This window comes from Leptodactylus fuscus, chromosome 6 (genome assembly GCF_031893055.1).
Source record: "Leptodactylus fuscus isolate aLepFus1 chromosome 6, aLepFus1.hap2, whole genome shotgun sequence".
NCBI classification, from domain to species: Eukaryota; Metazoa; Chordata; class Amphibia; order Anura; family Leptodactylidae; genus Leptodactylus; species Leptodactylus fuscus.
The window spans coordinates 141,879,998-141,893,925 of record NC_134270.1 but is presented as its reverse complement, the minus strand read 5'-3'; the positions used below and the strand labels follow the sequence as shown (position 1 = coordinate 141,893,925).

Sequence of the window (13,928 nt, the reverse complement as noted above, 5' to 3'; positions counted from 1 at the left end):
CACAGCACAGCGCGATTGGCGCCGCGAGGCAGAAGGACGTTCCTGGCTAATGGTCAGAAATGCCCTTCTGACCATAGAAGAGCTACGGTACCGGGCCGTAAGCTCTTCACACCGGGCACAGATCGGGAAAGCCGACAGTGCGCTGAATTCAGCGCACTGTCAGCTTTCTGGCAGTATATAGAACTGCATGTGCCCGGATATGGTGAAAGGTCCTCTTTAAATTGGGCCAATCACTGAGGAGACCCCAGAATATAATAATAGTTTGTGGATTGGGATTTCTGGCATGTTTGATTTATAAGACACACTGACTTTTTACCCCACTATAGATGAAAAAACGTTCATTTTATAAAGTGAAAAAGAAGTGGACACTACTTACAGTCATATATATATATATATATATATATATATATATATATATATATATACACATACTTAATACTATACATATATATATATATATATATATATATATATATATATATATATATATATATACCAATTACATAACATGTTAAAAGTAATAATAAACTTGGCATACATCTATATATTAATATATATACAGTGCATACTTTACAAACACTGTATATAAATATACATAAAAGGGGTTGTCCAGGATAAACCCTTTCTTATTATTAAGTGCTGGAAGACCCCGGAGCACCAGGGACAGGTGAATATGGGTTTTTAAAGGTTTTGTCATTTTAAATATTAAAATTGTGCTTATCCTGGAAAACCCCTTTAATCCATAAGTGGGCGTTACTTACAGTCATATCTGTCTATTGATCTATACATATTTATATACAAACACATATAAACACCAATTACATAACATGGTAAAAGGCCTATATACAACTCCATAGAAATCTATATACAGTACCCAGTATGTTCAGCACTCACAGAGAACATGTCATACACGCTACCTTCATACCATACATACTACCCCTGCTGCCTCCATTATACTTTGCCCTATGAAGAAACAAAGATAAAATCACGTAAGTTACCAAATCAGTCTCTGACAGACATACTGGTGGCCATACACATGTCCTGTATAGACGGAGGGGGGGCAGCCACAATCACTCCCGCTGGTGGTCCAGAGACCCCAGTCTCACCCAGGACTTTATCACATATAGATCCTCAGTATTAGGACTGGATCTCTTCCCAAAGACGTCACCATAAAGTGATCCCCGCGGCAGAGCCGATCACGTAGACGTCCGTCTCCCATCATCACCGGCCAATCACTGACGGCAGGCAACTGGCTTTTCAAATTCAGATCCAGCAATCCTATTGGCTGCAGTTACCATGGGGACATATGTAGCTGAGGATTTAACCCATCGTGCGCCAATACTGCTTTGGTAAGTTTCCTCCCGCACTCCTAAGCCATTCTGATGTAGATTGGGGAATTTAGATTGTGAGCTCTATATGGGACAGTAGTGACTATACAGGAAAGGTGCTGTGGAATATGACGGCGCTATATGAGTAATAACATAAGGAAATAAAGGCTGTTTTTCAGTATTTGTCAAACACCCCTGTTCTCAGGATTAGTGGGGGTCTCAGTGATCAGACCCCCCCCCCCCCCTCCCGATCAGATATTTATCCTCTATCTGATGGATAGGAGATAAATATCCTCCATGGCGTAACCATTTTACTGAATCACCCGGATAATCAGAACAAGAAACAGGACACACAGTTATTCTTACTAACATTTTTGGAGGTTAATGGTGCAATTCTGAACCCCATGTCCCCGGCTACGTAATGTGTGAGTGAGGCCTCAGTATTGAGTGGAGATCACATACCTGAGCATACCGTCCTCTTCAAGCTATCAAGCTCAAGTGAGCCAAGATGGCTCAGGTTAAGAACTTTACACATTCCATTCCAATTGTGATGTCACATGGAACCTATGATGTCATAAGCCTTGTGATGTCATTGTAACTGAACTCTTGTTTTCTTTATTCAGCTATGTTTTATTTATTTGTACATTTTAGACAAAACATAATAATAAAAATGTATAAAAAAAAGTATATTAACATATTACCATCACTACAGTACACTACTAACAGATGACATTGGACTACAATACCTATTGCATCTATAAAGAAAATAGACATCTTGTGTTTTGCGCCCATACAAAATTCATAAAAATGTATTTTCTGGAAAGGAATTTAGGAAGAGTAGACATTTTTATATTCTTCCAAGGAATGATAACTTTAATGACTTGGATTTAACTAGATGCTTCCTGATATCTGAGATTAACGGTGGGAAATTTGCCTAAAAGAGAGTAGAGTTTAAAGGGGCTCTATCAGCAAAATCATGCTGATAGAGCCCCACATATGCGTGAATATCCTTTAAAAAGGCTATTCAGGCACTGTAAAAGTTATATTAAACTACCCCCCCCATTTTAAAATAACAACCTAAAAAAGAATGTGCTCTACTTACGGATCGTGCACGCTGGGCGGGCATTCAGGGTGTGTCTTCATCTTCTTCCCCGCCTCTTCTTCCTCCGACGTCCTCCGGTCCCGTCCTCCTCCGGCGCTTGCTCGCGGACACTGATAAAAAAAAATAGCTTGGGCGCATGCGCAGTAGCACGCGGCTTCTACTACGGCTACTGCGCATGCACCCAGGCTTTTTTTTTTTTTATCAGTGTCCGCGAGCAAGCGCCAGAGGAGGACGGGACCCGAAGACATCGGAGGAAGAAGAGGCGGGGAAGAAGATGAAGACACACCCCGAATGCCCGCCCAGCGTGCACGATCCGTAAGTAGAGCACATTCTTTTTTAGGTTATTATTTTAAAACGGGGGGGGGGGGGGGGGTAGTTTAATATAACTTTACCGGTGCTTGAATAGCCTTTTTAAAGGCTATGCACACATATGTGGGGCTCTATCAGCATGATTTTGCTGATAGAGCCCCTTTAATGAATTTATGGGAACTCCAGATATCTAATCACTTGTTCTCACCATATGTACAGGAAAGAGGTTGTAAGATTTTTGTGTGCATGTGCCAGATCTGTGGTTGAACGGTACAGAAGGCACATAGATGATATCTGTTTGTCACCTTTGCCTCCACAGCCTCATTTACTGCCTTCGGTGAGCCCAGGTAGCAAAATGGAGAAGTATAAGTTCTATCCTAAGTTTCGCCCCAGGCCAAAATACATAGTACACTATGTACACTTGCAATGCACCCAGGGGCATAACTAGGATTGGCGAGGCCCCGTTGCGAACCTTTGACATTGTGCCCCCCTCCTCTGACCGACATTGAAGACCTCGACCGACCCCTCCCCCCCGCATTCCTGCATGCTCTATTATGCTCCATAGTGGTCCTTGCACACAGTATTATGCCCCATAGTGGCCCCTGCACACAGTATTATGCCCCATTGTGGACACCCATGAACAATTATTATACTCTGGGGTCTTTTCAGACCCCAGAATATAATAATCAGAGACCGAGAGGGGATACCAACTGCAAGCCAATGGCTGGTCAAGTAATGGAGGGGGTGTACATCTCACCCAGACTACTCAGGTGGGTGAGATGAGAAAACTCCAGGAATGTTTGTTCGCAGCAGACAACTTTCTGTTTCTCTCCTGGTTATCCTCTTATCTCTCAGACTGCACCTTCAGTGTATCATTAGCGGACTCTGTTTCTTCCCCTCTTCCCCTTGCTGTTCGGGGTTCCTCAGGACTTGGTTCAAGGCCCCCAGTTCTTCTCTCTCTACACAGCCCCCATTGGACAGACCATCACCAGATTTGTCTTCCCGTACCATCTTTATGCTGATGACACCCAATTATACTCATCTTCCCATGACATCACCACTGCACTAATACAGAACACCAGCATCTGTCTCTCTGCTGTCTCAAGTATCATGTCTTCGCTCTATCTGAAACTGAATCTGTTTCCACCATATAATAGATCTATCCATGATATATCCATTGCAGTCTCAGGCCTTACTATAACTCCTAGGTAGTATGCCCGCTGCCTCAGGTTTTTTTTTACTCAGACCTTTCCTTCACCCCTCATACTGAATCACTCACACACTCATGTCATCTCCACCTCAAAAATATCTCCAGAATACGCCCTTTCGTTACCAGAGATATATTAATGACACTTATTGTCTCTCTGATTCATTCTCGCCTTGACTACTGTAACTCCTTACTAATCGGTTTTCCCCTTACTAAACTCTCCCCTCTACAATCTATTCTGAATGCAGCGGCCAGGCTCATCTATCAGTCTAGACGCTACAGCGAGGCCTCTGGTCTGTGCCAGTCGCTACATTGGCTGCCTATTCATTATAGAATAAAATATAAAGTTATCACCCTCATCCACAAGGCTCTCCATAATGCCACACCTCCCTACATTTCTTCCCTCATCTCTGTCTACCGCCCAACCCGTGCTCTCCACTCACTCAATGACCTAACACTTACATCCTCTATTATCAGAACCTCCCACGCTCGTATACAAGACTTCTCCCGAGCTGCACCACTTCTCTGGAATGCTCTACCCCGGACAATCAGATTAACTCTCAATTTCTACAGATTCAAACGCAAACTAAAGACGCATCTTGTCAGACAAGCCTATCACAATTCCTAATGCAAACCCTTTTGTACCATAATTACAATCCCTAAAATAAACCCTTCTCTGTTCACGCTCCCACTTTACCCCACATGATATGATGCCGTTTGACACTAACTTTATATGTCCAGGCATCATCTGCATGTTAAAGGACATGACTGGTGTCGGCTGATAAAGTTTTATGTTTGTGTAATGACAGTCACCTCTATTACAAAATTGTCTGACTATTGTATAAGCAATGCCGCCCCTGCTACCTCTTGTGTCACCCCTTCTACCGCATAGATTGTAAGCTTTTGTGAGCAGGGCCCTCAGTCCCATTGTTTGAAGTGACTATTACTTTGTGATGTATCTTTTTGTCTGTACTTGAACCCTACAAATTGTACAGCGCTGCGGAATATGTATTATTGTTTATATTATTATTTACCTTTACAATAGATTCAACCAGATGGCAGCACCCTGAAGACCAACCAATATTCCTGGAATAAGGTGATAAGTCTCATTGTCTGTTTTGTGATCCATTCCGTTGAATCTTGAGTCCATAGACCACACTATATATACAGTACGTCATAAGCATCTCTTGGATGTCAGCAGCATACCATGTGAATAGAGTCACAAACAAGGAGGAATGTGTATACTGTATACAGTAGAAGTTGACAGATTTGAGTCACCTGAATCAGACAGTGTTTTCCCATTGTGAGACACTGCCTGTACCGGCATGTTATCTCTGTTTGGGCTTGGTTATTGCTCTAAAGAGGTAAGTGTAGTTGCTCCAAAGCGCTCATTTCTGTACTAACATTTGACATTCTGGCTACAGAGGCAGTGATTCACAAGGGGAGAATAGCATATGATTCAAATGACCCTAACCTATCTATCTGCAAGCCTGGGTTGATATTCTGGGTTCTGGTGATCCAGTGACCGACCCCCTTAAGGCAGCAATGCTATACACTGAGCCACCTTGCTACAAACATATTATTCTTCTTTATTTTTTTTTTCCCTTTTATGTTTTAGTTAGCAAATGTCCTATATCTGGAATCCCCTGCTGGAGCTGGATTTTCTTATTCTGATGACAAACAAATCATAACAGGTGACACTGAGGTAAGAACTCACACCCGTACATGTATTATACAATAATTCAATAGGTATAATAGGAAAATATAACAGGAACAAATATGAAAGGATACTATATAGGTATCATAAGGAAATGACATGTTTTTATGTTAATAAATGAAATTCTCTGTCCTCTGCTGAGCCTGCCCTAATCTACACTGCAAAGCTGACCAATAGGCTCCACTAAATAAAACATAAGTCTATTTAGAGGGCTAAACGGTATATTGTGTGACTAGTGGTAAAATAAAAAATAGACCTACAGTGTTTTGTGCTCTTCACTAGTCGGCTTTGTTGTACAGATTGGAGCAAGATTGGCAGAGGACAGAGAATTTTATTACATTTCTTCTGTGCTTTTTGAGGCCTAGAGAAGGCAAGGTAGCAGCAGTACTGTTAAGACTTTGTCTATATCTAACCTTACTAGTCACTGGAGGAAGGGGCTGTATATACTCTATCACTACATGGAGACTTAGTCAATGACATTATTCTGCTATAAAGCACACACACTGCTGCACTGCCTACACAGACAATACAGTATATAGGATGTGTGACTACATGACCTTTCTTCCATTCTTTTTCCCAGACTGCTAAGGACAACTACATGGCTCTGAAGGATTTTTTCCGCCTGTTTCCAGAGTTTGCTAAAAATGATTTTTACATAACAGGGGAAAGTTATGGCGGCTTTTATGTCCCTGCTCTGGCTGTGGAAGTGTCAAAGGATAGCGGTATAAACCTGAAAGTAAGAAGACAGCTTATATCTACTTCCGGTTCACAATAACAATTTACAAGTGTACAATACCTAGATAAAATACCTGGGGATCTCCTTTGAACTCTTTCTAGTGCAGGGCACCACTTCACAGCACCCTCTACATTTTTGTAGCAGTAAAAAGTATTACAATATGTATACCATAAAAAGGCAATGGCAAAATTGCTGGGTTTTTTCTATTCCGTCCCACTAAGAGTTAATAAAAGTTAATCTATGAGATATATCTACCCCACTACCATTTGTTCTGCAAAATGGTTGACAGAAAAATCAAACAGATATCTTGCTTAGTATATGGTGATGGAAAAAACGTAAAAATTGGTCAGACAACAAGGTCTAAAACAGGCCAGTCGCTAACATATTAAATCCCTTCCACTACACTGTTACCGAATATTGCAGCAGGTTAGTCACCACCGATTCTGCAGCTGCCAGCCAGTTGGGAAACTGCGCCATGTGTCCCCGGCCATAAACTCACTTATAGAAGGCGCAATAAAAATAAAATGTAGTAATAAAGGGCAGATGCTATGATGGTCAGGGATGGCAGCTACTATGGTGGTCGGGGATGGCAGATGCTATGGTGGTCAAGGATGGCAGATGCTATGGTGGTCAGGGATGGCTGATGCTATGGTGGTCAGGGATGGCAGCTGCTATGGTGGTCAGCGATGGCAGATGCTATGGTGGTCGTGGATGGCTGATGCTATGGTGGTTAGGGATGGCAGATGCTATGGTGGTCGGTGGTGGCTGATGCTATGGTGGTCAGGGATGGCAGATGCTATGGTGGTCGAGGATGGAAGGTGCTATGGTGGTCAGGGATGGCAGCTGCTATGGTGGTCAGGGATGTCAGATGCTATGGTGGTCAGGGATGTCAGATGCTATGGTGGTCGGGGATGTCTGATGCTATGGTGGTCGGGGATGTCTGATGCTATGGTGGTCGGGGATGGCTGATGCTATGGTGGTCAGTGATGGCAGATGCTATGGTGGTCGGTGATGAATGATGCTATGGTGGTCAGGGATGGCAGATGCTATGGTGGTCAGGGATGGCAGATGCTATGGTGGTCAGGGATGGCAGATGCTATGGTGGTCAGGGATGGCAGATGCTATGGTGGTCAGGGATGGCAGATGCTATGGTGGTCAGGGATGGCAGATGCTATGGTGGTCAGGGATGGCAGATGCTATGGTGGTCGTGGATGGCTGATGCTATGGTGGTTAGGGATGGCAGATGCTATGGTGGTCGGTGGTGGCTGATGCTATGGTGGTCAGGGATGGCAGATGCTATGGTGGTCGAGGATGGAAGGTGCTATGGTGGTCAGGGATGGAAGGTGCTATGGTGGTCGGGGATGTCAGATGCTATGGTGGTCAGGGATGTCAGATGCTATGGTGGTCGGGGATGTCTGATGCTATGGTGGTCGGGGATGTCTGATGCTATGGTGGTCGGGGATGGCTGATGCTATGGTGGTCAGTGATGGCAGATGCTATGGTGGTCGGTGATGAATGATGCTATGGTGGTCAGGGATGGCAGATGCTATGGTGGTCAGGGATGGCAGATGCTATGGTGGTCAGGGATGGCAGATGCTATGGTGGTCAGGGATGGCAGATGCTATGGTGGTCAGGGATGGCAGATGCTATGGTGGTCAGGGATGGCAGATGCTATGGTGGTCAGGGATGGCAGATGCTATGGTGGTCAGGGATGGCTGATGCTATGATGGTCGGGGATGGATGATCAGTCACAAATAAGGATCAGGCAGTTGGATATCAACCAAAATAAGTATACATCTAGTATATACAGAAAAGTTGGGTGAGATAGCTTTAGTCTGAATAACCATTCAGCTGAGAGTTATCTCATGTACATCCAGCTTCACAGATCCGGAGGAATAAGAAGAGGTGACGTTATATTGTAACTAGAGATGAGCGAACACTAAAATGTTCGAGGTTCGAAATTCGATTCGAACAGCCGCTCAATGTTCGTGTGTTCGAACGGGTTTCGAACCCCATTATAGTCTATGGGGAACAGATACTCGTTAAGGGGGAAACCCAAATCCGTGTCTGGAGGGTCACCAAGTCCACTATGACACCCCAGGAAATGATGCCAACACCTCTGGAATGACACTGGGACAGCAGGGGAAGCATGTCTGGGGGCATCTAACACACCAAAGACCCTCTATTACCCCAACATCACAGCCTAACAACTACACACTTTACACACTCAATACCACCTCTCTGACAGTAGGAAAACACCTTGAAACATGTGTATTTGGCACTTGCAGTGAGGAGAGCTTGTCACCAGCAGTGAATTTGGCCCTTGTAGTAAGTTGAGGTTGGCACCAACATTTGTTTTGAAAATCAGGGTGGATTGAGCCTCTAACCAGCAGAGTTTGGGCAAATTCATGGTGGAGGGAGCCTCTAAAAACCCCAGTTTGGACCAATTCATGGTGGAGGGAGACTCTAAAAACCCCAGTTTGGACCAATTCATGGTGGAGGGAGCCTCTAAAAACCCCAGTTTGGACCAATTCATGGTGGAGGGAGCCTCTAACCAGCCCAGTTTGGGCAAATTCATGGTGGAGGGAGCCTCTAACCAGCCCAGTTTGGACCAATTAATGGTGGAGGGAGCCTCTAACCAGCCCAGTTTGGACCAATTAATGGTGGAGGGAGCCTCTAACCACCCCAGTTTGGACCAATTCATGGTGGAGGGAGCCTCTAACCAGCCCAGTTTGGACCAATTCATGGTGGAGGGAGCCTCTAAAAAACCCAGTTTGGACCAATTCATGGTGGAGGGAGCCTCTAAACAGCCCAGTTTGGACCAATTCATGGTGGAGGGAGCCTCTAAACAGCCAAGTTTGGACCAATTCATGGTGAAGGGAGCCTCTAAAAACCCGTTTGGACCAATTCATGGTGGAGGGAGCCTCTAACCAGCCCAGTTTGGGCAAATTCATGGTGGAGGGAGCCTCTAAACAGCCCAGTTTGGGCAAATTCATGGTGGAGGGAGCCTCTAACCAGCCCAGTTTGGACCAATTCATGGTGGAGGGAGCCTCTAACCAGCCCAGTTTGGGCAAATTCATGGTGGAGGGAGCCTCTAAACAGCCCAGTTTGGGCAAATTCATGGTGGAGGGAGCCTCTAAAAAACCCAGTTTGGACCAATTCATGGTGGAGGGAGCCTCTAAACAGCCAAGTTTTGGGAAATTCATGGTGGAGGGAGCCTCTAACCAGCCCAGTTTGGACCAATTAATGGTGGAGGGAGCCTCTAACCACCCCAGTTTGGACCAATTCATGGTGGAGGGAGCCTCTAAACAGCCAAGTTTGGACCAATTCATGGTGGAGGGAGCCTCTAAAAACCCCAGTTTGGACCAATTCATGGTGGAGGGAGCCTCTAACCAGCCCAGTTTGGGCAAATTCATGGTGGAGGGAGCCTCTAAACAGCCCAGTTTGGGCAAATTCATGGTGGAGGGAGCCTCTAACCAGCCCAGTTTGGACCAATTAATGGTGGAGGGAGCCTCTAAACAGCCAAGTTTTGGGAAATTCATGGTGGAGGGAGCCTCTAACCAGCCCAGTTTGGACCAATTCATGGTGGAGGGAGCCTCTAACCAGCCCAGTTTGGACCAATTCATGGTGGAGGGAGCCTCTAACCAGCCCAGTTTGGACCAATTCATGGTGGAGGGAGCCTCTAACCAGCCCAGTTTGGGCCAATTCATGGTGGAGGGAGCCTCTAAAAAACCCAGTTTGGACCAATTCATGGTGGAGGGAGCCTCTAAACAGCCCAGTTTGGGCAAATTCATGGTGGAGGGAGCCTCTAACCACCCCAGTTTGGACCAATTCATGGTGGAGGGAGCCTCTAAACAGCCAAGTTTGGACCAATTCATGGTGAAGGGAGCCTCTAAAAACCCGTTTGGACCAATTCATGGTGGAGGGAGCCTCTAACCAGCCCAGTTTGGGCAAATTCATGGTGGAGGGAGCCTCTAAACAGCCCAGTTTGGGCAAATTCATGGTGGAGGGAGCCTCTAACCAGCCCAGTTTGGACCAATTCATGGTGGAGGGAGCCTCTAACCAGCCCAGTTTGGGCAAATTCATGGTGGAGGGAGCCTCTAAACAGCCCAGTTTGGGCAAATTCATGGTGGAGGGAGCCTCTAACCACCCCAGTTTGGACCAATTCATGGTGGAGGGAGCCTCTAAACAGCCAAGTTTGGACCAATTCATGGTGAAGGGAGCCTCTAAAAACCCGTTTGGACCAATTCATGGTGGAGGGAGCCTCTAACCAGCCCAGTTTGGGCAAATTCATGGTGGAGGGAGCCTCTAAACAGCCCAGTTTGGGCAAATTCATGGTGGAGGGAGCCTCTAACCAGCCCAGTTTGGACCAATTCATGGTGGAGGGAGCCTCTAACCAGCCCAGTTTGGGCAAATTCATGGTGGAGGGAGCCTCTAAACAGCCCAGTTTGGGCAAATTCATGGTGGAGGGAGCCTCTAACCAGCCCAGTTTGGACCAATTCATGGTGGAGGGAGCCTCTAACCAGCCCAGTTTGGACCAATTCATGGTGGAGGGAGCCTCTAAAAAACCCAGTTTGGACCAATTCATGGTGGAGGGAGCCTCTAAACAGCCCAGTTTGGGCAAATTCATGGTGGAAGGAGCCTCTAACCAGCAGAGTTGTGGGAAAGCAGGGTGGAGGGAGCCTCTAACCAGCAGAGTTGGTGGAAATCAGGGTGGAGGGAGCCTCTAACCAGCAGAGTTGGGGGAAATCATGTTGGAGGGAGCCTAGTATTAGCAGAATTGTGCAACGCTTATGGTGGATGAGTATGAGGATGCGGAGGAATTGGAGAGGTTGAGTACAGACATGGAGTTTCATGTTGGGGTGCTTTACACAGGTGGGCACAAAAATGAAGGCTCTATCCAGTGGTGGTTCATTTTTATCAAAGTGAGCTGGTCGGCACTCTCAGCTGACAGACGGGTGCGCTTGTCAGTGATGATGCCACCGGCTGCACTGAACACCCTCTCAGATAGGACGCTGGCGGCAGGACAGGACAGCACCTCCAAGGCATATAGGGCAAGTTCAAGCCACAGGTCCAACTTCGACACCCAATACGTGTAGGGCGCAGAGGGGTCGGAGAGGACAGGGCTGTGGTCGGAAAGGTATTCCCGCAACATGCGCCTATAGTTCTCACGCCTGGTGACACTAGGACCCTCCGTGGCGGCACTTTGGCGAGGGGGTGCCATCAAGGTGTCCCAGACCTTAGACAGTGTGCCCCTCGTTTGTGTGGACCGGTGAGAACTTGGTTGCCTACTGGAGGAACTGCCCTCCCTGCCGCCAACGTCACATGCTGGAAACATCTCCATCATATTCTGCACCAATTGCCTGTGGCAAGCATTGATGCGATTGGCCCTCCCCTCTACCGGAATAAAAGACGAGATGTTGTTTTTATACCGGGGGTCAAGGATAGCAAAGATCCAGTACTGGTTGTCCTCCATGATTTTGACAATACGCTTGTCGGTTGTAAAGCACCCCAACATGAACTCAGCCATGTCTGCCACAGTGTTAGTTGGCATGACTCCTCTGGCCCCACCGGAAAGTTCAATCTCCATTTCCTCCTCATCCTCCATGTCTACCCATCCGCGCTGCAACAATGGGACGATTCGAAGTTGCCCGGAAGCCTCCTGTATCACCATCACATCATCGGACAACTCTTCTTCCTCCTCCTCCTCCTCCTCCTCCTCCATTAAACGCAGTGAAGCGGACAGATGTGTGGACCTACTCTCCAGCTGTGACGGATCGGATGCTATCCCTAACTCCTCTGTGTGATCTGAGTTATCCCTGATGTCAATCAGGGATTCTCTCAGAACACACAAGAGCGGGATTGTAAGGCTCACCATCGCATCCTCAGAGCTCACCCTCCTTGTGGACTCCTCAAAGACCCGTAGGATGTCACAAAGGTCTCTCATCCATGGCCACTCATGGATGTGAAACTGAGGCAGCTGACTTTGTGGCACCCTAGGGTTTTGTAGCTGGTATTCCATCAAAGGTCTCTGCTGCTCAACCACTCTATTCAACATCTGAAACGTTGAGTTCCAGCGTGTGGGGACGTCGCACAAAAGCCGGTGTTGTGGCACATGCAGGCGTTGCTGGAGAGATTTTAAGCTAGCAGCGGCTACTGTCGACTTGCGAAAGTGGGCGCACATGCGCCGCACTTTCACCAGTAGCTCTGGAACATTGGGGTAGCTCTTTAGGAAACGTTGCACCACTAGGTTGAAGACGTGGGCCAGGCATGGAACATGTTGGAGTCCGGCAAGCTCCAGAGCTGCTACCAGGTTCCGGCCGTTATCACAAACGACCATGCCTGGGCCCAGGTGCAGCGGCTCAAACCATATTGCCGTCTCATCGAGGAGGGCATCCCTCACCTCGGAGGCAGTGTGCTGTCTGTCCCCCAAGCTGATCAGCTTCAGCACAGCCTGCTGACGTCTACCAACGCCAGTGCTGCAACGTTTCCAACTCGTAGCTGGGGTCAATCTAACAGCGGAGGAGGAGGCGGTGGCGGAGGAGGAGGCGGTGGTGGAGGAGGAGGCGGTAGAGGAGGAGGAGGAGGGGGGTGTTCTTCTCGTGTCCCTGCCAGGAATGTTAGGCGGGGAGACGAGGTACACCGGGCCAGTTTGGGAAGCAGTCCCAGCCTCAACTACATTCACCCAGTGTGCCGTCAGTGAAATGTAGCGTCCCTGTCCGCATGCACTTGTCGGTGGTCAAGTGGACCTTTGTGCAAAGCGCGGAACTAAGGGCCCGCCTGATGTTGAGTGACACGTGCTGGTGCAAGGCGGGGACGGCACACCGGGAGAAGTAGTGACGGCTAGGGACGGCATAGCGAGGTGCCGCAGTTGCCATCAGGTCCAGGAAGGCGGGAGTTTCAACAAGCCGGAACGCCAACATCTCCTGGGCCAGCAGTTTAGCGATGTTGGCGTTCAAGGCTTGCGCGTGTGGGTGGTTAGCAGTGTATTTCTGCCGCCGCTCCAATGTCTGAGAGATGGTGGGTTGTTGTAAAGAAACGCCTGATGGTGCCTTTGATGGTGCAGGAGAAGGAGATAAGACAGGACCAGGGGAGGATGAGGTAGAAGTCAACAAAGTGGCGGAGGCAGATGAAGTGGTGTCCTGGCTCGTCCTCTGGAGTGCATCGCCAGCACAGTCAGCAGTGGCAGTGGCAGAGGCAGAGGAAGAGGCAGTGGCAGTGGCGTGAACGGCAGGCGGCCTTTGTCCTGCCGTTGCTGCCTGCCACTGATTCCAGTGCTTGGATTCCAAATGACGGCGCATTGAAGTGGTGGACAGGTTGCTCTTCTCAGAGCCCCTAATCAATTTCGAGAGGCAAATTGTGCAGACAACACTATATCTGTCCTCGGCGCATTCCTTGAAAAAACTCCACACCTTCGAGAAACGTGCCCTCGAGGTGGGAGTTTTTCGGGGCTGGGTACGAACTGGAACATCTTGGGAGATTCCGGGTGTGGCCTGGCTTCGCCTAAGCTGCTGACCTCTGCCTCTGCC

At 47.5% G+C, this 13,928-nt stretch overlaps 1 protein-coding gene across 1 annotated transcript in view; it reads left to right on the top strand.

Annotated features, from left to right (window-relative positions):
• The window catches only part of LOC142208719 (lysosomal protective protein-like), a 40,993-nt gene that overhangs the window by 7,683 nt on the left and 19,382 nt on the right, over positions 1-13,928 (top strand). Inside the window, exons 4-6 of the mRNA XM_075277394.1 lie at positions 4,992-5,042; positions 5,565-5,651; positions 6,244-6,399. Coding sequence (XP_075133495.1) covers positions 4,992-5,042; positions 5,565-5,651; positions 6,244-6,399 — 294 coding nt within the window. The remainder of the gene's footprint in view (positions 1-4,991; positions 5,043-5,564; positions 5,652-6,243; positions 6,400-13,928) is intronic.